The sequence below is a fragment of the Camelus bactrianus genome, chromosome 16 (assembly GCF_048773025.1).
Source record: "Camelus bactrianus isolate YW-2024 breed Bactrian camel chromosome 16, ASM4877302v1, whole genome shotgun sequence".
Classification (NCBI taxonomy): domain Eukaryota; kingdom Metazoa; phylum Chordata; class Mammalia; order Artiodactyla; family Camelidae; genus Camelus; species Camelus bactrianus.
Window position 1 is genome coordinate 29,592,899 of NC_133554.1, and position 21,139 is coordinate 29,614,037.

At 37.2% G+C, this 21,139-nt stretch overlaps 2 protein-coding genes across 14 annotated transcripts in view; one reads left to right on the forward strand and one right to left on the reverse strand.

Moving 5' to 3' along the window:
• The window catches only part of MBTD1 (mbt domain containing 1), a 62,192-nt gene extending 44,683 nt beyond the window's left edge, over positions 1 to 17,509 (reverse strand). For 3 of the 13 annotated variants that reach the window (XM_074342854.1, XM_045512589.2, XM_074342852.1), the window contains exons 1-2: positions 17,056 to 17,509; positions 16,094 to 16,157 (exon numbers count right to left, since the gene is read on the reverse strand). Coding sequence is in view for 4 of the 13 variants with exons in the window: in XM_045512584.2 (XP_045368540.2) it covers positions 16,771 to 16,791 (21 nt within the window). In the remaining 9 variants the exon portion in view is untranslated. Of the gene's footprint in view, positions 1 to 16,093; positions 16,158 to 16,770; positions 17,034 to 17,055 lie in introns of those variants that run through there. The other 10 variants (XM_045512588.2, XM_045512587.2, XM_045512586.2 and 7 more) reach the window with 6 other exon arrangements.
• Positions 16,801 to 21,139, forward strand: part of LOC141573535 (uncharacterized) — a 117,927-nt gene continuing 113,588 nt past the window's right edge. The window contains exons 1-2 of the mRNA XM_074341903.1: positions 16,801 to 16,960; positions 17,505 to 17,808. Coding sequence (XP_074198004.1) covers positions 16,801 to 16,960; positions 17,505 to 17,808 — 464 coding nt within the window. The remainder of the gene's footprint in view (positions 16,961 to 17,504; positions 17,809 to 21,139) is intronic.

Sequence of the window (21,139 nt, forward strand, 5' to 3'; positions counted from 1 at the left end):
ATGAAAAAGAGAACACAAAAAGGAATATATGCATGTATATGTATGACTGAAACATTTTGTATACCAGGAACTGGCACAACATTGTAAATTGACTATACTTCAATAAAAAAGAAAAAAAGATGTCTAGTTTTAATCTCATGTCAGTTTTACTTCAAGAAAGTTGTTTAAAAAAAATCTACAGCCTGTCAATCTATCAACCAAATATAATGGTAGGATAAAGGTATTTTCAGATAATGCCAACTCTCAAAAAACTTAGCTCCCATGTTCACTTTACTCAAGAAATTACTAGAAGACGTGCTTCATTATAACATCAAAGTAATGAAGAAAGAAGATCTAACACAGGACAGAGGTAAAGGTAATTTCCAAGACAATGACAAAGGGATGCCCCTTGGATGACAGGTGTGCTGGAGGCTGGAAAGCAAGCAGACTATATGAGAGAAGGAGGATGAAGGATGGAGGTTGATGGGGCTCTAGGATAAAAATGAATTTTTGTGTTTGACAGAGTTTGTTGGAGGATTTGAAAAGATATTTTAAATAATGATTAAATGCAAAAAAATGATTAACTCCAAGAAAAAAGTTATACTAAAAAAAGGAACACAGTACAATGACTAGGCTGAGCAGCAGTAAACACTATTCATATAATTATACAAACATTAATGTTTTAATGAAGTGGATAGCTATAAAGATATGGTGATTCCTCATTTCTCAATGACATTAAAAATAACAGAAGCAAGTTTTTTGATCAATTTGAATAAAAAGCTTGGAGGATGAAGATAAAAGAGTAAATGTCAATTTACATTTATTGTCCGAGTTACACGTCTTTTCATAAAGCTTAATTTATTAAATGTAAGTGACTATTCTTTATATATGATTATGTCCTCCCTATTCTCTTTAAGGAAGGTAATAGTAAATAGCTATTTTTTACTGTAAAATATTTAATTTTTATTTACAAGTTATTTATAGCATTTATATTAAGTTCCAACAGATTTACAGAAAATTTGAAGATACAGTACTTTTCCTATACCCAAAATGTTTCCCCTATCTTACACTGGTATTGTACACTTGTTGTAATTAATGAACCAATATTGATACACTGTCATTAACTAAGTCTGTACTTTATTTAGATTTCCTTCATTTTTACCCAATTTTTTTTTCCTGTTCCAAGATCCCACATTACATTTAGTGTAATGTAAACTCCTATTGGCTGTGACAATTTCTCAGGTTTTCTTGGTTTTTGATGACCTTGACAGTTTTGAGGAGTACTGGTCAGGTATTTTTGCTGAATGTCCCTACTGTTGGGATGTGTCTCGTAACTTCCTCAAGATCAGACTGGGGTTATGTTTTTGGGATGAAGATCAGAGGTAAAATGCCCTCTGTAGTATAGCATACACCAAGGATACATCTTGTCAACATAACTTATCCCTATTGATGGTGACCTTGACCACTTGCCTGAGGAAGTAGTCATCAGGATTCTCTACTTAAAAATTACTCTTCACCCCTCTCCATACTGTACTCTTTGGAAGAAAGCGACTATTTGAAATCCACACTTAAGGAATGGGGAATTATGTACCCCTCCTTGAGGGTGAAATATCTACACAAATTATTTGGAATTCTTTCATGCAGACTTCTTTTCCTTCTCTAAGATAAAAATTTCCTCTTTTTGTGTTTGAAGTTTTCTCAACATTAGATTCACTGTACACTGCAATATTACATCACTGACACTACCTTTCTCATGGTAGCACATCCAGATTACATGATGCTCATCTGCCCCTTACTGGTGATGATAAGTTTGAAGACTTGGTCTAGCTTTGGTCTGGTTCTCCATTGGTGTCTATTTTCCCTCTTTCAATAAGCAATCTACAGGGAGACACTTCAAGAGCATGCAAATATTCTCCTCCTCAAAACTTCACTCCAGATTCAGCATCCAATGATGATTCTTACCCAATCTTTTACTATCATTTTCCAACCCCAGAATTCCTTCCATATTCATCAGCTGGCATTCTTCTGTAAGGAAGATCCTTCTTTTTTCTCTTATGGGTATTAACTTACGGATTCCTACTTTTCAATTGCTTATAATTCATTATTGTCCTAATTATTTGGGGGCTCAAATTATGCCAGATTTGGCCAGTGGGAGCCCATTCAAGCCAACTCCTATGTCATTCTGACATGCCCCTAGTATTTTTTGAGTTATCCTTTACTTTCTGGCCTATCAAGACACTCTAGGCTTACACTTTTTCCTATCTCAGTCCTGGAATCAACCATTTAATCAAAGAGCCTCGGTTTCTTTTCTGGGGGATGTCAAATAATGATTGAGGTACTCCATGTGCTGTTTCTTGGGTATCTCATTGCTTCTGGAGCTCTTCAGTGCATGGAGTTGGAATATATATGTACACATGTATGTGACATGTGTCATATGTATATACAATATATTTTAGAAAATCATGAGTTCACAGTTACACCTCCAATTCCAATCCATCCCCACAGGGCTTTTCCTTACCTTCCCACATCTGTATGTCTCTCTCTTCTTCCAGTGAAAAACCTGGCTTCCAACAAAATTAACATTTACTCATTTGCTCCACCCTCTTACACATTTAACTAGCTTCAGAAACACAACATCCATACTTGATACAAAAGTAAACTTTTGAATTCAGATTTTCTTTGAAGGCTTTTCTCCCCGAACTGAGGGAAGGAGTACTGAGTTTAAGAGTTTCTTGGGTTAGTTATTTCTCCATCCTTCAATGTGGTTATGTTACTCATTTGAAATAAATCCAGTTTGGTCTGCTTTTGGTTTTAGTTTCCTCTGACATCCTTATTGAATTAACTTGGTCTTTTTGGACTATCAAAAAAATTCACCCTGCTTTCAAGTATAAAGAACTATACCATAAGGTATAACCTGGAGCAATGCTATTTCCTTCCCTACCTCATCAACTCTTGGGTGACCAATTTTATTACTCTCTGGCTCATCTTGTGTATGTTATGAAAAGGTAAATAGGTGTATTTATGCTTCTTTATTTCCTCTTCTTTCTTACACAAAAAGCCACAAACTAAATTCCTCTGTCCTTTCCTTTCATTAATTTACAAATATATCCTGGAAATCACTTTATTTCAGTGCAAAGACATCTCCTCATTCCTTTTTGAGCTACACTGTACTCCATTCTGTGTATGTTTATTTAACCAATCTCTCATTTGGACATTTAGTAGTTTTCAATGTTCTGTAATTACAAATATTGCTGCAATGTACACACACACACACATATAAATTGCTTGAGGTATACTTTCAGGGTATATTCTCAGAAGCAGAATTTCTGGGTAGAAGGGTGACTATCTATGTAATTTTGTTAGGTATTGTCCAATTCCTCTCCATGGAAATTTTACCATTTTGCATTTGTGCCAGCAGTAGTGTTTTTTTTGTTGTTGTTGTTTTTGCCAATATGCTGGATGAAAATGGTATGTTAGCATAGTCTTTCTTTTTTAAAACATCCTACTTGGAAATAACTTCAAACTTTCAGAAAAGTTGGAAAAATAGTATAGTGAAATTTTGTATACTCTACTCAGATTCACCAATAACTAAAAATTTGCCCCATTTGTTTTACTTTTCTTTTGAAATATATAATTTTTTTCTGAACCATTTGAGAGTTGCATACAATGTGTCATTATCCCTAACTATTTCAATGTGCATTTCCTAAGAATATAAACATTCTCTTTTAACTATAGCATAGTTATCAGTTTCAGAATTTAACAATATTTTGCCTTAATTTACCATCCATAGTCCAATGGACCCAATAATGTCCTTTATAGCATTTCTTCCCTCCAGATCAGGATCATGTTGTATTTGTTTCCTTTAATCTGGGAGATTAATTTTGGAGAATGCAGGCCTCCTCCCCTTTTTCTAAAAGAATGCTTCTCACATGGGGTTCATCTGAAGTTTCCTCACGTTCAGGTTATATATCCCCATAATACTACCTAAGTGACGTATCCCTCTCAGAGTATTACATCCAGAGGCACAAGATGCGTATCTGCCCCTCACTAGTGATGTTCACTTTGATCACTCTGCCAAGGTGTTGCCCAGTTTTTGCACTGTATACTTACCATATTTCTCCTTGCAACTAATAAGCAAACTTGGGGACACTTAAAAAATACAAATGTTCTGTTTCTCACTGAAATCCCACCCACTTCATCCCTAAATTAGGGATCAAGTAACTTCTGCCAAACCAAACATTACTGTGATGGCTGCCAAATGATTTCTAATTCTAGTACTCATTTACCAGTCAGCAGGGAACTCCCCCACCATTCCACTTGTGTATCTACCTACCTACTCATCATCAGTATGAATTCGCTAACTCCTATTCCACCCCTCTAATGGTGTATAACTCATTACCGTCCTTAATTATTTGAGGGCTCAAATAATCTCAGATTTGGCAACTAGCACCCCCTTGAACTGGCTCCTACATCATTCTGACATGGTCAACTTTAGAGTAATGCCTTATTTTCTGGGATATCAAGAAATTCCAGGATCATTTTATACCTCTGCTGCTTCGTCCCTGAAATCAACCATTCCTCCAAGGAGCTCTCATCCTTTTTAGTGGGGACTGGTATTAAAAATCAGTATAGTCCTACACTGAACCATTTTTGTACCTTCTTGTGTGTGTGAAATTGTCTGTTCTTATCTTCTGCTCTTTTTTCTTTAGTGTTTTTAATCTTTAAATTTTTTTCAAAATTCTCTGTATTTAAGAACCTATCCTGAATTTACCATTGTCTGTTACATATGGCAAATTTTGATCTTGATTATGGAGTTTTTTGCCATGCAATTTAAAAAATTTAAAAACAATTTTTGTGGGGAGGTAATTAGGTGTGGATGTGTGTGTGTATATATATATATATATATTTTTTTTTTAATGGGGGTACTGGGGATTGAACCAAGGACCTCGTGCATACTAAGCACACACTCTACCACTGAGCTATACCTTCCCCCCTAAATATTTCTTGTTCAAAGCAAATCCTTATGAACTTAAGTATTTTATCTACTTTTTGTTGCTAATGTAAATGTAATTTCCCCTTTTGTTATATTGTCTACTTGGTTACTGAATACATTAAGATTATTTTAAATACTGCAATCTTGCTAAATTATTTTGAAAGTTGTATCATTGAATTTCTAGGGCATTCCAGGCAAACTATCATGTTACTTGCAAAGAAACTTTTCATCTTTTTTCCATTATGCCTATAAATGTTTTTTTCCCCTAACTGTGTTGGTTCATATTTCCAGCACAATGTTAAATGGTGGAGACAACAGACACCCTTACTTCATTTCTTAATCTTAGTGTTTCCCTATTAAGTGGCTTTAGAATTAAGGTGTGTGCACATATTTACAAAAATCATGTTAAGGAAGGATTTATCCATTCCTGTTTTCTCAAAAGCTTTTATTAGGAACAGGTGGTATATTTTGTCACAGACTTTCCCAGCATCTAGAAAGAGAATATGATTTTTCTCCTTAGAGCTATTAATATGGTAAATTATATCAGCAGAATTCCAAATACTGAATCATCTTTGTATTTCTACTATAAAGCTCACTTCATCACAATGCATTTTAATATGGTATTAGACTGCACAATATTTAGAGTTTTACATTGACATTCATAAATATCTAATTTCTATTTTTTGTGCTATCTTTATCAGGTTTAGAAATCACTGTAACTCTTGCTTTATAAAATAATTAGGAAGTTCTCTTTCATTCTCTCTACTTTTTTTATTTTGGGGGGTGGGGGTGGGGGTAATTAGGTTTACTTATTTATTTTTAGAGGAAGTACTGGGGATTGAGCCCAGGACCTTGTGCATGCTAAGCATGTACTCTACCGCTAAGCTATATGCCCTCCCCCCTTTCTTTCATTTTCTATGGTGTGAAATGATTCATGTAGCATTGCAACTATGTGGTCTCTAAAGGTTTTGTAGAACTTCCTTGTGAAATCATTTGGGCCTCATGTTTTGTGGGATAGCTCCTTGATAAATTTCTCTATTTCTTGATAAATTTCTCTATTTCTTCAACGGAAATAGTTTAAGTTTTTTTTTTAATCCCTAGCGAGGCCAATTTTCTTAAACTGTATTTTCCTAAGAAATAATCCATTTCATCTAGGTTTTCAAATTTACTTGCATAGAGGTGTGCAAAATAGTTGTGTATGATTTCCTCAGTTTCTTCTAATCACTTCCCTTGTCATTTCTTATTTTGCGAATTTGTGCTTTCTCCTTTCCCCCTTGATTAAACTAGCTAGTGGTTTATGCATTCTGTGAATCCCCCCGCCCCAAAATCTAGAATTGACTTGCAATTTGATACGTAGTTTTTCTGTTCTTCAACTCATTAATTTCTACTTTTATCTATTATTTTCTTTTTTGTGTTTTCTTTTTGCTTACTTTGCTGTTCATTTCTGAGTTGGAGACTATTTGTTTTCATTCTTTCATTTTTACTATGTTAAAGTAACCTGATAAGGCCCAAGATGGAGTTGCTCATGCTAAGTCCCATGTCAGCAAATCAAAATTTAGTAGCTAGGTTTCTACACTCAGCTCTCCCAGAAAGGACAGGCCTAGGTCAATCTATCAACACAAGTTACTCCACTGTAACAAATCAGCAAATGCCCAGTACAATTCTTTTGTTCCTCCTGCTCACTTTGGTCTATAAAAATGTCTCATCTTATGTAGCTCTTCAGAGCTCTTCTCTGCTAGATTGGATGCTGCCCAATTTATCAATCACTGATAAAGCCAAAGATCTTACATAAAATTTGTTATTTTTCTTTTACAACTGAAAATATAGGTATCCAGGAGTATGAATTTTCCTCAGCTAATGCTTTAAATGTTTTCCAGATTATGATGTGTATGCAGTATTTTCATTATTATTATTTTTTAGAAACTGTAATTTGTTTGCATTTCCCTTTTACCCGAGTTGTTTATTTTTTTAAATTGAAGCATAATTCTGAATGCACATCAAGATACAGAACTTTTCTGTCACTCCAGAAAGCTCCCTCACGTCCTTTCCCAGTCAGTTTTTCCCTCCCCACCCCCATTTTAGTACTAGTTAATTTTGCATATAGCTAGGATTTTATAGAAATGGAATAAAACCATACATTTTTGTATCTATTTCACGCAGCATAGTATTTTTGAGATTTATCTTATGTTACTACATGTATAATGGTTCATTGCTTCTTACTGCTAAGTAATACTGCACTTTATCAATGTATTAGTCTAACCATTCTCAACCCAGATTTGACTACTATAAATAAAACTGCTATCAATATGCTTGTACAGGGCTTTCTAACATACAACAGAAGGTTTCTAAATATCAAGGTAGTGCCCTTTTGCTTTTTGGTTTTGCTTTTGTTTTCTTGAATGGGATCTAAAATGATGTTTTCCTAATTATCAATAACTTTTGTGAATATTCTGTTTGAAAGAAAGCATATTCTCTATTAGAATGTAGTGATGGATATACCTGAAGATCTGCTTTATTATGTTGTTTAGGTATTTTATACCCTGATATTTTGTCTACTATACCTACCTTGTGCTAAGAGCATTTAAGTCTCCATTTTTAGTGTTTCTTTTGACTGTTTCCGTTTTTACAGTTTCTGATTTAAATAGACTTGCTGATAATTGTTGTATCTTTGTTGTGAACTGTAGTTTTAGCATTTAAACAGTCCTCCTTTGTCTTGTTTAATGCTTTTTGGTTTGACTTCTAATTTGGTATCAGTATTGCCAACTCTGCATTCTTATTTCTATTGGCTTAGTATATCTTTATCCATCCTTTTATTTTTAGCTGTTTTAAGGGCTTTTTGTATGTTATAAAGTTGGGTTGTGATTTTTAAGCCTATCTGAAAATATTTTTAATTGGTGAGAGAATCCTCCTTGATATGACCGGTATTTTGTTTTCAATTGTCATATTATTTTCTTCTAATTTATGAGTGCATTATACAATATTTATTGTATTTTTTTCCTTCATGATGGTTTTCTTTGCTTGGTCTTTAAAAAATTCCTTCAGTATTTTGAAGTTTGTATCCTTTTTTCTAATGCTTATCCTTGAATTAGTATCTTTTACCACTCCAGGTTTCTTTTTTCTTACCCAACGTTTCTTTCAGTTTCAGATAGTATTCTCTGAGTCTCTTGTAATGGCCAAACTAAAGTCATCACTTTTATTCTAATTTTTCTCTTTTCCCTTTACCCGCCCGTATTTTTTAGCTGCAATCTCTCTCCTTTGTCACAACCTTATCATTTATGCACTATTCTTTTACCTTATGTTCCTACTCTTGGTTTTAATCTTAGTTTAAAAAGATATATAAGTAAAATATTGTTACTTTTTGCAGAAAATTTCACAAACATCTCTTAGATGAGGTCATCCTTCAATAATTTTCCCAGGAAGGGCCTAGTGAGTACAGTATTCTCTGAGTTCTTGGCATGTCCAAAACTGTTATTTTATAGTCTTGAAGGATAGGTGACTGGGTATAAAATCTTAGGTTAGCATTTTCTTTCCTTATGCTGCTCCACTATCGTCTTGCTTTGTACGTTGCTTTTGAGAAATCCAATACCATTCTAATTATCTGGTCCTTGTACGTCACTTCATCATTTTGCTTGGAGGCCCAGAGAATTTTTCTGTATCTTTAAAGCTAAATAGCTTTACTAAAATATATACTGGAGTTTATCTTCTGGTATGAACTTTTGATGTATTTGAAATTCAAGAGTCAGATCTTTTATTCCAGAAAGTTTTCTTAGATTATGGTTTTAAATATTACAGATTTATTCTTTTCCTTCTTGAGAGACATCAATTACACTTAAGACTTTTTAGACTCATCTTTCATTTAAAGTCAATTTAAAAGAATAAATTTCATTCTCTTGTTTTCCTTCTATGTCTTTTATTATACTTGCATTTGATTCTGTTGTTTGTTGGGAAACTTGTAACTTAGACTTTATTTCTTAAACTAGACATATTTCTTATGACTTTTTTCTTCTCTTTTCTCAGTTTAATCTGACTTTATTTCTTCCTGTCTTTTGTCCCTTTCTGTTGTTTTATATTTCTGAATGACATTTTTTTTAAATCATTATTTCCGTCCAAATACTGGCTTGAGGATGCTTTATTTCATTTTGAGTATTAATATGTTAACTTTCTTCTGCCTCATATTTTTCTTTATCCGGGGGGGGGTGGGGGCGGACAGATTTTCATCAGCTGATATGCTTTGATTCATATTATTTGTTTTTTTCTTATAGAATTTCTGTATGGATGTGGTCCAATCTCTTCTATTTCTACTCATTTTATGGTCAGAGTTCCTAGTTCAAGAATTGTCTTAAGTTCCTCTTTTTGTGAAAGATTATTTTTTCCTTTTCCTTCATTCTCTTTACGGCCATGACTCCAAGTCTCCATGTCTTCACTCCTTCCCTATGAAGTACTACTTATAATTTCAGGGTACCAATTCTGGTATTGCTTACTTTCAAGCACTTCTCTGGGGCTAGAGCTGTGATCTATCATATTTCAAGCCATATTCATTATTTTGGAACTTAAAATGTTGGATTTTTCTCTTTGGGAAGTGGTATTTTCTGCTTCACCTAAGCCTTCCATCCCCCTAAATTCTTTTAATGAATTTGTTAAGCCTACCCTTTCCTACTCTTCATATCCACAGGAATGGGCAGAATCTGATTTCTCTACTTACAGGTAATCTGAAGGTTGTGGTAATCTGTTTCTTAATGCTGAAGGCAGGGGTGGTGTGTGATTTCTATGTGCTTTTTGTTGGGTTTTTTTGGTTCATCAGTAGGTGAGTGGGAAAATTGCATCAGGCTTCTGCCACTGTTCTCCAGATTTGGAAGTCTACACATACACATTTAAGTAGTATATTAGAATATATTATTTTAGAAATACTGTTTTTTCCATTTTCTGAAACACTTCATCTGTCATACATTAGATTCACCTGACAATTTTACAGACTAAGTCTTCTTTATTTTCATCTAATTTGGTTTAGAAACACATTTTACCCTACACGAGTTTTATTTATAAATTTCATGATAGCCTTAAGAACTATTTTTGCTAACTATTTATAAAAAGCCTGTTATAATTAGGACTACAACTAATCTAAATAATACAACTTACAGGATATGTTGTATGTGTCAAGGACACTCTAAGCACTTAATATGTAGTAATACATTTAATCCTTACACTGTTGTTATTCCCATTTTACAGATGAGGAAGTACAGGTTCAAACAGGCTAAGTAATTTGCCCAAGGTCATATAGCTAAAACGAACACTAGCAATATGAGTCAAGGAAATTATCTTAAATCTATCTTCAATTTTAACCTCCTTTCTCTTTTTACTTAATTACGGTTTTATCAGCTAATTTCTTTAAGTACAGAAGTCAAAGATCAAATAAAACTTTCAGGTAGTGTGCCTTTTTGACCACTTTCTCAAAGTAAAACTGAAATATCATGTTAAGTGACTCCTGAAGGCCTTGAATATAGGTGATAGGACGATTGTAGATGGGGAAACCTTACCTAATACTAGGGCATGTATGGTGACTCCTCATCCACTACAGAGGAAGTCAAAAGATACTGTCTAAAATTCATTCATGAAGTAACATGAGCCTAATATTTAGAATTATGGAGGTAGTTCAAAAAGATGAAAGAATTAAAAATAGCTGTCTTCATGAAAGCTATAGTGGGAAGAGAAAAAAAGATTGCTGTAAGGGATCCCCTTTTCAGGTATTTTTATTATTGTTACATGGTACTATCAAGAGAACATATTACTTTTGTAAACATAAAGTGAATTTTTATAAAGTATAAATTATCTCTAAAAATTCATTAAACTGGTAAAAATTAAGAGATTGATGATATCTCGCACTGCCATATTTATATGTGGGAGAAACAGCATTCATATACAGTTGGTAGGGAGGCAAATGTATGCCATCTTTTTGGAAAGCAATTTCTATTACTTAACGAAAATTAAAAAAAGTAACTATGCTTCCAACAGGCAATCTCATTTTTAGGAATTCGTGCTTCAGATACACTCATGGGACACAAGAATCTATCTATGTGGAAGGATACTTTTTGTAGCAAGTGAAAAACTGAAAGCAATCTAGCCATAAGTAGGGGAATGATTAGCAATAGGTAAAATAGGTGAAAAAAGTAAATTGCTAAATATGAACAGTATGATTCATTTTTTATTAAAAGAAACAATATATGCTGGTATATGCACAGATTGATATATCTATGTCTGTTAATATATATATTTAGAAAGATCCTATTAAGAATAAATAGCTAAACCATTAATGGTGAGAATGGGATGGAAGGATAATTTTAACCGTTCCATATTTTTCATTTTTTTTAAAGCAAATATGTTAACACTTCTATAATGAAAAATAAAACAAAAAAGGTTTTTATGGTGACAAAATGTAGGAAGGAGTCATAAATCACAGCAGAATTTCATTTTCCTACTGTGACTGTCACCCTGATGAACCTTCCTTCTTGTGAAATTCATAAAGGAATTGAAAAGGTATAACCATTAATTTACTTGTATAATCACCCAAAGGTTCCAATAAAAGCATAAATTTCTCTAGGAGAAACATTACAGAAAACATTAGTGATTCCAAATGCAAGCATGCAAATAATAATAGTATAATTTCAATATGAACAGACTAATCAAAAGTTAACCAGCTCTCCATTATCTGTACCAAGAGGGTACAGTGGCCCACATAATTTTCAAAGTCCTCACTTCACTATTGGCATACAAGTCACTGGATTCAACAGAAGTGTCTTTATGCTTTCTAAGCTTACTATTGGGAGAAAAATAAATGGTAAGGATTTGAGATTATTGGGTTTTTGTTTCTTACAAGTTCAATGTGAAAGAAAGAATAAATCCATGTCAATGATGTAATCAAACTGAAAGCAATAACATCTTGAATATCCGAATTAGAGAAACTGAGAAGTACCCAGGGATGGATAGGAGAGGACAGTATTTTACATAATAATATTCTATAATTTAAAGCAATAGTGAGCAAAAGGAAGCTATGCTTTGATATATATAAAAATACAAATTTCCATCTCTTTGGGATCAAGGTCTAGTTCTATTATTTAGGATTTTGGATGCAACAGTTACTTAGGACTCAGTTTCCCTCTCTCCAAATAAGGAAAACACCACTTACCACACAGGAAGGATGTATGACAAAATAAAATAATTCACATGAATGGGCTTTCAATCCTTCAGAGAAGAAAGCTATGACCCTTAAGTATGAACCTGAAAAGCTAATTAAAAATAAGATGACCATGTCAAAATTAAGTCTGAAATGTAGTAGCCTAGAGGGGCTACATTAAACATCACTATTAGCTATTAATTCTACTCCAAATAACAGAATTTATACTGTGGCTGGGACTGTAGTATAAATGTAATGTGAGCAAACAAGCAAAATCATTTATTAATGTTAATGTCAAAAAATAAGTTAAATAGGTTTTTAGCATCATGTTGACTTGATAAACCTGAAAATATTGATGTAAAGTGATGATATTCTCTTGTTGTTTATCTTTAAAAAATACATTTGAAGCTGGCTGCTCAAAAGATATACAATCACTGAATAATAATAACTATAGGGTATTGATATTGGAACAATTAAAATACAGTTGAACACACATGTATGCAAGGGGGTTATTTTTCTGGTGTATAAAATAATCTGAAACTAGCTAATTAAAGTTTTGAAGTCTACAAGTAAAGTAATAAATGGTACTACCCAATATTTACTGAGCAATATATGCAAGTATTATGCTAAGTACCAGAAATTTTAAAAAATATTACGTTTAATACGCATGTCCTAAAACCAGACTACAAACTATGGCCAAATAGTTGGGAGAACAAGAAATCACAAAGTTAATTAATGAGTATTATCTACAGCTAGTTCTATAATATAAGTAGGAATTAGATAATGCACTGAAAAGGGGGAAAAGGAGACCTTGGAAAGATATCTCAACATTTTAGTTATTTATAGCAGCTCACATCTTCTTATACAGTGGTCATCACATCTGACTGGAGGTTTACAGAAACCTTGGGAAGAAGGCAGGGCTGATGTTTGGTCCTTATTTTAGATGAGGAAAATGAAAGTTGAAGAAATTAGGCAAACTTGCCTAAGTTCATGGTCAGGAGTTGCCAGAGCTAGAGGATGGCCAGTCTGCCAACTTTGTCCAGAGCTCATTTCTACTACATTACATTTTAAGTTACCAATACTAAAGTGAGAACTAGATGGGAGCTCAGAAATCTAATGCAGTGTTTCTCTAACCAACCTAATAAAAACCTTTCTAAGGCCTGCATTCCTAGGTTCCACTGCAGACCTACTGAATGATAACCTCTGACAGATGTTTTGTACTTTTACAAGAGTCCCAAGAGGTGATTCAAGAGATTAGCTAAGCTTGGAAAACACTGTTCTGTATCTGCATGTCCAAGGTGGCAGACATTGTGGTTATTTAAATCAAAACTGAATAAATCAAATTAAAAACTGGGTGCCTCAGTCACTAGCTACATTTTGGGCCCTCAACAGTCACGTGTGGCTAGTGGCCACCACATAGATCGCACAGATATAGGACATTTCCAGCACGACAAAAAGTTCTATTGGACAATGGTGATTCTATATCAGCCCTTCAACTCGAAGGATGAGAAAACTGAGGCACAGGATCTTGCTGAACATGTGTTGTGAAGCTAGTTAGTGGCAGAATTGAAATGCTAACCTAGTCTGCCAGTGCCCTTTACTATATCACTTCATCCCACGCCAAATTTAATGGGAGGGCAAGGAGAAAAAAATTTTTAAAGATAGTAAAATCTACTTACCTCCCCTCTAAAAAAATTTTTAAAAATTCAATTGGGAATTATTTTCTTTCCACCCTATCTTATGGGTTGCAGCAAAGCAAGAAATTATAAATTTGTGGGGAAAAAAATCCTAAAAAAAAGATTTATTTAGAAATCATGATTAAATCCAAGACAACCTGCAGTTCTTGTATAAAGTTAAAAGTAGCCTTTGATGGTCAAGAATCCCCTAGTGTTAGGAAGCATATCTTAGCTTGTTTTAAGTAATTATTAAGTCTCCTCTCGTCTTTTATCTTGATGTTTTTATCTTTCTTTTGGATTTGAAACACTGAAACTAATGGTATTTTTAAATGGCTTACCTTAACATTTTAAATGTGAAAAAGTTAAATCTTATTTACCAAACATTTTAAAGATAAAAATCGAGAAACAAGGAGCAACCAAAAGAAGAGTGACTTGTCTAATTTAGGATGTGGTCACTCAAAGCACTGAGCACTCTTGGCTTTTAGTAACCTAGTGGTTTAGTATTTATGACATTAATATGTTGTTTTCACTTCTAAGCTATAGTTTTACCTTCCTTTGACTACTATGTTATGTTTAAAACAATTTAAATTATTTTATTTTAATTTCCAATGTAACTGAGGATTCAAAGCATCTGAACATCTAAGGTTTAGACACTATTCAGGTCAACATATAACAGGCCATAAAAGTATATAATAGTGTCTACCTTAAAAATAAAACCAGTCATTCCTGTCTAGTATGTTTAGAATGCAAATGTCTCCAAAGTCAGTCAACTTAAGTCATGACAGTTTATGTTTAAAGGGAGCAGGGATTTGGAACTCCACATTAATTAAAACTGTCCAGACAATTACACAGCTCTATTAACTTTTACCAGTACCTAGTATTCATTCTCATGTTTAACTTTAGTGACTAGATTTACAGAAAATATCGTATGTCAAAGTTTGTGTAAAATTAAAAATTGGAGGAGTTAAAAAACATGGCCCAACATAAGATACTTATAAACAGATACTTATTCAAGACAGTTTTTGCTATAATTTGCAAGGCACCCATAAGCCTGGAGTATGGGGTTCTATATAAATAGAAGCTACTTGTTATTCAGAGAAGGAGGTGGTGCAAAAAAAAAGCTATTTTCTTTCTAAACACTCATTGGTGTTGAGGTAAACAAACGAAAAAAAAAAAAAAAAAGCACAGTGTAAGCACATCAGAGCAGAGCAAAAGTCGTAAAACAGGGAAAGAAAAAAAAAAAGTCTGTGCTCTAACATTTTAAATAGGGGGCTGAGAGTTTAAAATAAAATTTGTTCTCTGGCTTTTATACCAGATTCATCACTTACACATTTTATCTGTTGTCTTAACTCCCACTTCACCATATTAGGAAGAGGAAAATACGTGCCCCCAAGATTCCTATGCCAATAAAATTACTTTTGGAAGCGCCATAGCTCACCAAATGAAGAACGTTGGAAAAACACTAAGTAACAAAAAGACTGAATTGTCCCCACTACCGAGTGATAACTATAGGTGCACAGTAATGTAAGGATCATGAAAAATACTGCAAACTCTAAATAAATATAAAGTGTTGCAAAAATTTCAACTTTCACAAAAAAGTTGGAAAAAAAAGAGAAAGAAATGAAAACATTGCAAAGGAGGGGCACTGAGAAGGAAGCCCAGCTAGACAGAAAAACAGACGTCAAAAGGGGGTGGGGGTGGTAGTGCAGTTCTTCTGATCGTCCCTCTACCAGGAGGTGCTTCTAACAGCTTCAATACAATCTCCAGGACACAATTTGAGGCATTCTTAGGGAGACTGATTCAGGAAAACAAGAAATGTGCTTTGAGACAGGAGTACTACAGAGATAATACTGAAATTTCTAACTTCAAAAAGATGCACTAGTGGGAGAAGACAGCCATGAACTCCCCAGACCTTAATTCCCAAGCTTCCTGTAGAAAAATATCAACCATCCTCAGACATAGAAGCCAGCACATTCGAAGAGACCCAGCAAAGTTTTCAGCTGGCCCTCACTATCTCTTAAAATCTCCTTCCTCCACTTCCCTGCTGTTCTTTCCTGGCACACAAAATATAGGCCAATAAGCGGTGGGTGGGTGAGGAGGATGTGAGAGAAAATTTGAGAAGTAAAAAGGGAATCATCTTAACAAGGACATGAATGAGACGAGAGTCCAGTAAGGGTAGGCAAACAACAGTCATAACAGCTGAACGGAAAGGGCTTCCTTGGGCAGCAGTGAGCGCTCAGTATTTGCAGGGGTTTAGGCAAAGCCCAGGCTACCTACCACTTGTCAGAGAGGCTGCAGAGGGGACGGCCGCTTTGGGTGACCTCTAATGTCTCTTCCGACTCTGAAATGTCAGGATTCTTATTTCACAAAAGAGAACTCAACGGTCATAAAGCCCACCGACTTAAAATCCTTTTAAATAGGCGGCCCTGGCTGCTGCCTCCCAAACACCACTCCCACCTCTCCCTCCCACACGTGCCCACCCCGCCCCCTTTCCATTTTTCCACCTCCACGTGCGAAACGCCTCGCGGCAGTCGCCCCACAGCGGATAGGCGCCTTCCTCTGCAAAGCACCAAAACTCTGCCCCCTTGGGAGAAGTGAGGACTCCATTCCCCCACCCTGGGCGGCCGAAAAATCCAGCCTTTCCCCCCAGCCAGAGCTGAAGGGGGAGGGGGGGCGGGACGAAGAGAAAAACTTTCTTCTAAAATTTTTCCTTCAGAAGTCGGAGGGATAAAGAGAACCCCGGTGAGTCGAGGAGCGAGGGGGTGGGGGGAGGGGAACCCCCAATCGTTTAACGGCCGCCAGGGGGAGGGGGGGTCCGGAGGTTGAGGGGGCGTGGGATGGAGAAGCAGGCCCGGGAGCAGGGTCAGGGAGCTGCAAGGGTTCCTGGGGTCGGGGAGCTGCAGGCGCCACCCCCCCACCTGACACACAAAGCAGCTGCCGCGCTCGGCTCTCACCAGATCCTTTGTGTTTTCCATCAGGGCCTCATGGGTAGGGGTTGTCCGTGCTCCCCGGGCTCGCGGCGCCCCCTCCCCGAGCTGGGGGCAGGCGCCTCTCCCTGGGACTACGGCGATTACACGGGGGCCCCAGATGGGCCCAGACCGGTGGCGGCTGCAGCAGCCCCCGGATTTCCCCCCTTTAACTCGGGTGGCCCCAGGATATCAACAACATTAGCATAGCCCTCCCTCCCCAACGCGCCTGCGCCGTGACCCGCGCCCCGATTGGCCCACTTCCCTACTTACCCTCCTATCTGTCTTCCAGCGTGGGACCCTCTGCAGGCTCCGTACTCCAAGGGCCGTACCAAGACGAAGGGGTGGAGAAAGCAACTGGGGCTCGTGTAAGTCGAGTGGTTAAGGGGTCAGGAAGAAGAGTAGAAGTTTCATCCTGTCGTCTCAGTTTATACCCTGGCTTTATCGTGCTCCGTTCAATCAGTTACAGCTGCGAAGTTGTGCTAGGAAAAATTTTCCACTCCAGTCACGCCGCTTCCCCCTCCACCTGGAAGATTGGTCCTGCCGGAGGAACTCCCACACAGGGAGGGGCTCATGAGGGGAGTGGGCGTTACGCAGGGAAGCGAGTGCTGGTCACGTGCTCAAGGACTGCGCAGGCTCCTTCCGCTCTCTTCCGACCCCGCGGCTTCGTCCACGGCGGAAAGCCAGGGCCCCGGCGCAGGCGCAGTGAGGTTCCACGTGAGCGCCTGCGTTCCTTCTCCAACCTGAGGATGCCGCTGAAACGGAGGAGCGGAATGAGACTGGACCCAAGAGCAGGAGTGGGGCCGGCAGGGCCGCCCGAAAGCCTGCTCTTTCATCCCAGCGGAAACCGCCGGCACTGCCGCGGGTAGCGGCCCTTGGGGTGGCAGTCGCGGCGGAGGAGAGACGGCTCTGGCAGCGGAACCGCCTGACGCTAGAGAAGGACAAACCGGCCGTGGAGCGGTGCCTGGAGGAGCTGGTCTTGAGGAAGACGAGGACGCGCTGCTGCAGCGTCTGCAGGGCCCACAGGTGAGGGAGGCCGCGGCGCGCGTCCTGGGCGCCCGGTGAGCGGTGAGCCTTCGGGGGCGGAGCCTGGGCGACCTGCGGAGCCGGGGAGCAATCAGGTGGGAGGGAGCCGGGAACGCGGGCATCGAGGGGTGCCAGATCAAAAGTCTCCGGAGGGCGGAAGCCGCGCCTTTCTCCTCCCCCGAGGGAGCGGCTAAGCCTCGTATGCAGCAGGCGCTCAATACATTTATTTACCGAAATGTAGTTGTGAGCATCTTTTCGTGGCTCAGCCTCACAGTCTTCTCCCTAGGCTCAGTGTTTTTTCCCTTTTGGCCGTTCTGTTGCCTGCCTCAATACATTGCTGTGATTCAGGGGTTCCACTTGGTTGTGGAATGAGAATTCGTGGGCATGGGCCTGGGAGTCTGTGTTTTAATAGCCTCTCAAAGTAGTTGACTGGCTAGCTTTTGAGAACGACTGTGTTCAACAAATATTTGTGAGCCGCCTTAGTGCCAGATTTCATTCCTGGCAATGAAATCCCTGCGTGATTGATTGTAATTTTTCTGCTCCCTTTTTTGTTCTTTTTTATCATATACTTGGATTTTCTTCCACAATGGGGAGTCCCAGGCATTATTCTGGTCGCTGGAGAGGAAACAGCAATGGATGAAAACTGAAAAAATCCCTGCCGTTTTGGAGGTTATGTTCTAATAGCAGAGGCAGAAGATAAAGTTAAAGTTTGTTAGTGAAGGGCTGAAGAAAGAGAAAAAAGGCATTTGAGAAAGGGAGATAAGTGTGTGTAGAGGTATGGCCTGTGAAATTTTTCTTAGGGTTGCCAAGCATAGCCTTACTGAGAATACTCAGTTTGGTAAATGACTGCGGACCTAGGAAGTATCAGTTGATTGCCAGACCACCTTTGGGTGCCTATGGGAGAGGTTACAGAATCTAGTTGGGAGACTGAGAAATATGACTGGGAAAACGCTGAACCGTGTGACAGGTTTCCTAGTCAGAAAAAGAGCCAGTCTAAGTGAAGTGGGGTTTGTTGGGCTCATAGGCCAGTAGTGGAGCAAATAGAAATCGTTTGAACATTTCTGTTGTACAGTTTTGGGAAAGCTTAAGTTCACTTCATTCGAGGTCCAGTTCCGTCAGGGGGTATTCTATGGTCTGGATTTTGTTTTGATTGTGTAGTTTATTAGGTAGGGGGTCAATTTAGAAAAATGGGGAAGAGATAATAAACATATGAAATATGATTTAATTATGACAATCATTTTATATTTGATGCCAGTCTGTCTCTGGTACAGTGATTTCTGTAGTTCTGCGATTTTTCCTGCTCCTTTTTTTCCCCTCCTCTGTCAGCTTACCTTTTGTTCTTATCTTACTTGGTCTTTTTTTTTTTTTCCTGGAAAGGCAACCCACCCCCATCCCCATATATGTTCTTTTGCAAAGTTTTCTCTTTTTTTTTTTAACTTTTTTTTATTGATTTATAATCATTTTACAATGTTGTGTCAAATTCCAATGTAGAGCACAGTTTTTCAGTTATACATGAACATGTATATATTCATTGTCACATATTTATTCTCTGTGAGCTACCATAAGATCTTGTATATATTTCCATGTGCTATATAGTATAATCTTGTTTATCTATTCTACAATTTTGAAATCCCAGTCTATCCCTTCCCACCCCCGCCCCCTTGGCAACCACAAGTTTATATTCTATGTCTGTGAGTCTATTTCTGTTTTGTATTTATGCTTTGTTTGTTTGTTTTTTAGATTCCACATATGAGCGATCTCATATGGTATTTTTCTTTCTCTTTTTGGCTTACTTCACTTAGAATGCCATTCTCCAGGAGCATCCATGTTGCTGCAAATGGCGTTATGTTGTAGGTTTTTATGGCTGAATAGTATTCCATTGTATAAATGTACCACATCTTCTTTATCCAGTCACCTGTTGATGGACATTTAGGCTGTTTCCATGTCTTGTCTATTGTAAATAATGCTGCTATGAACATTGGGGTGCAGGTGTCATCCTGAAGTAGGGTCCCTTATGGATATATGCCCAGGAGTGGGATTCCTGGGTCATACGGTTAAGTCTATTCCTAGTCTTTTGAGGAATCTCCATACTGTTTTCCACAGTGGCTGCACCAAACTGCATTCCCACCAGCAGTTTAGGAGGGTACCCTTTTCTCCACAGCCTCTCCAGTATTTGTCATTTGTGGATTTTTGAATGCCGGCCATTCTGACTGGTGTGAGGTGATAACCTCATTGTAGTTTTGATTTGCATTTCTCTGATAATTAGTGATATTGAGCATTTTTTCATGTGCCTATTGATCATTTGTATTTCTTCCTTGGAGAATTGCTTGTTTAGGTCTTCTGCCCATTTTTGAATTGGGTTGTTTATTTTTTTCTTATTAAGTTGTATGAGCTGCTTATATATTCTGGAGATAAGCCTTTGACGGTTTCATTTGCAAAAATTTTCTCCCATTCCGAGGGTTGTCTTCTTCTTTTACTTATGGTTTCCTTTGCTGTGCAGAAGCTAATGAGTTTCATTAGGTCCCATTTGTTTATTCTTGCTTTTATTTCTTCTAGGAGAAAATTTTTGAGATGTATGTCAGATAATGTTTTGCCTATATTTTCCTCTAGGATGTTTATTGTATCTTATGTTTAAGTCTTTGATCCATTTTGAGTTGATTTTTGTATATGGTGTAAGGGAGTGTTCTAGCTTCACTGTTTTACATGCTGCTGTCCAGGTTTCCCAACATCATTTGCTGAAGAGACTGTCTTTATTCCACTGTATATTCTTGCCTCCTTTGTCGAAGATTAGTTGACCAAAAGTTTGTGGGTTCATTTCTGGGCTCTCTATTCTGTTCCATTGGTCTATATGTCTGTTTTTGTACCAGTACCATGCTGTCTTGATGACTGTAGCTCTATAGTGTTGTCTGAAGTCTGGGAGAGTTATTCCTCCAGCCTCTTTCTTTCTCTTCAGTAATGCTTTGGCAATTCTAGGTCTTTGATGGTTCCATATAAATTTTATTATGACTTGTTCTAGTTCTGTGAAATATGTCCTGGGTAATTTGATAGGGATTGCATTAAATCTATGGATTGCCTTGGGCAGTGTGACCATTTTAACAGTATTGGTTCTTCCAATCCAAGAGCATGGGATATCTTTCCATTTTTTAAAGTCTTCTTTAATTTCCTTCATCAATGGTTTATAGTTTTCTGTGTATAATTCTTTCACCTCCTTGGTTAGATTTATTCTAAGATATTTTATTACTTTGGGTGCTATTTTAAAGGGGATTGTTTCTTTGCTTTCTTTTTCTGTTGATTCATCGTTAGTGTAAAGAAATGCAACTGATTTTTGAAC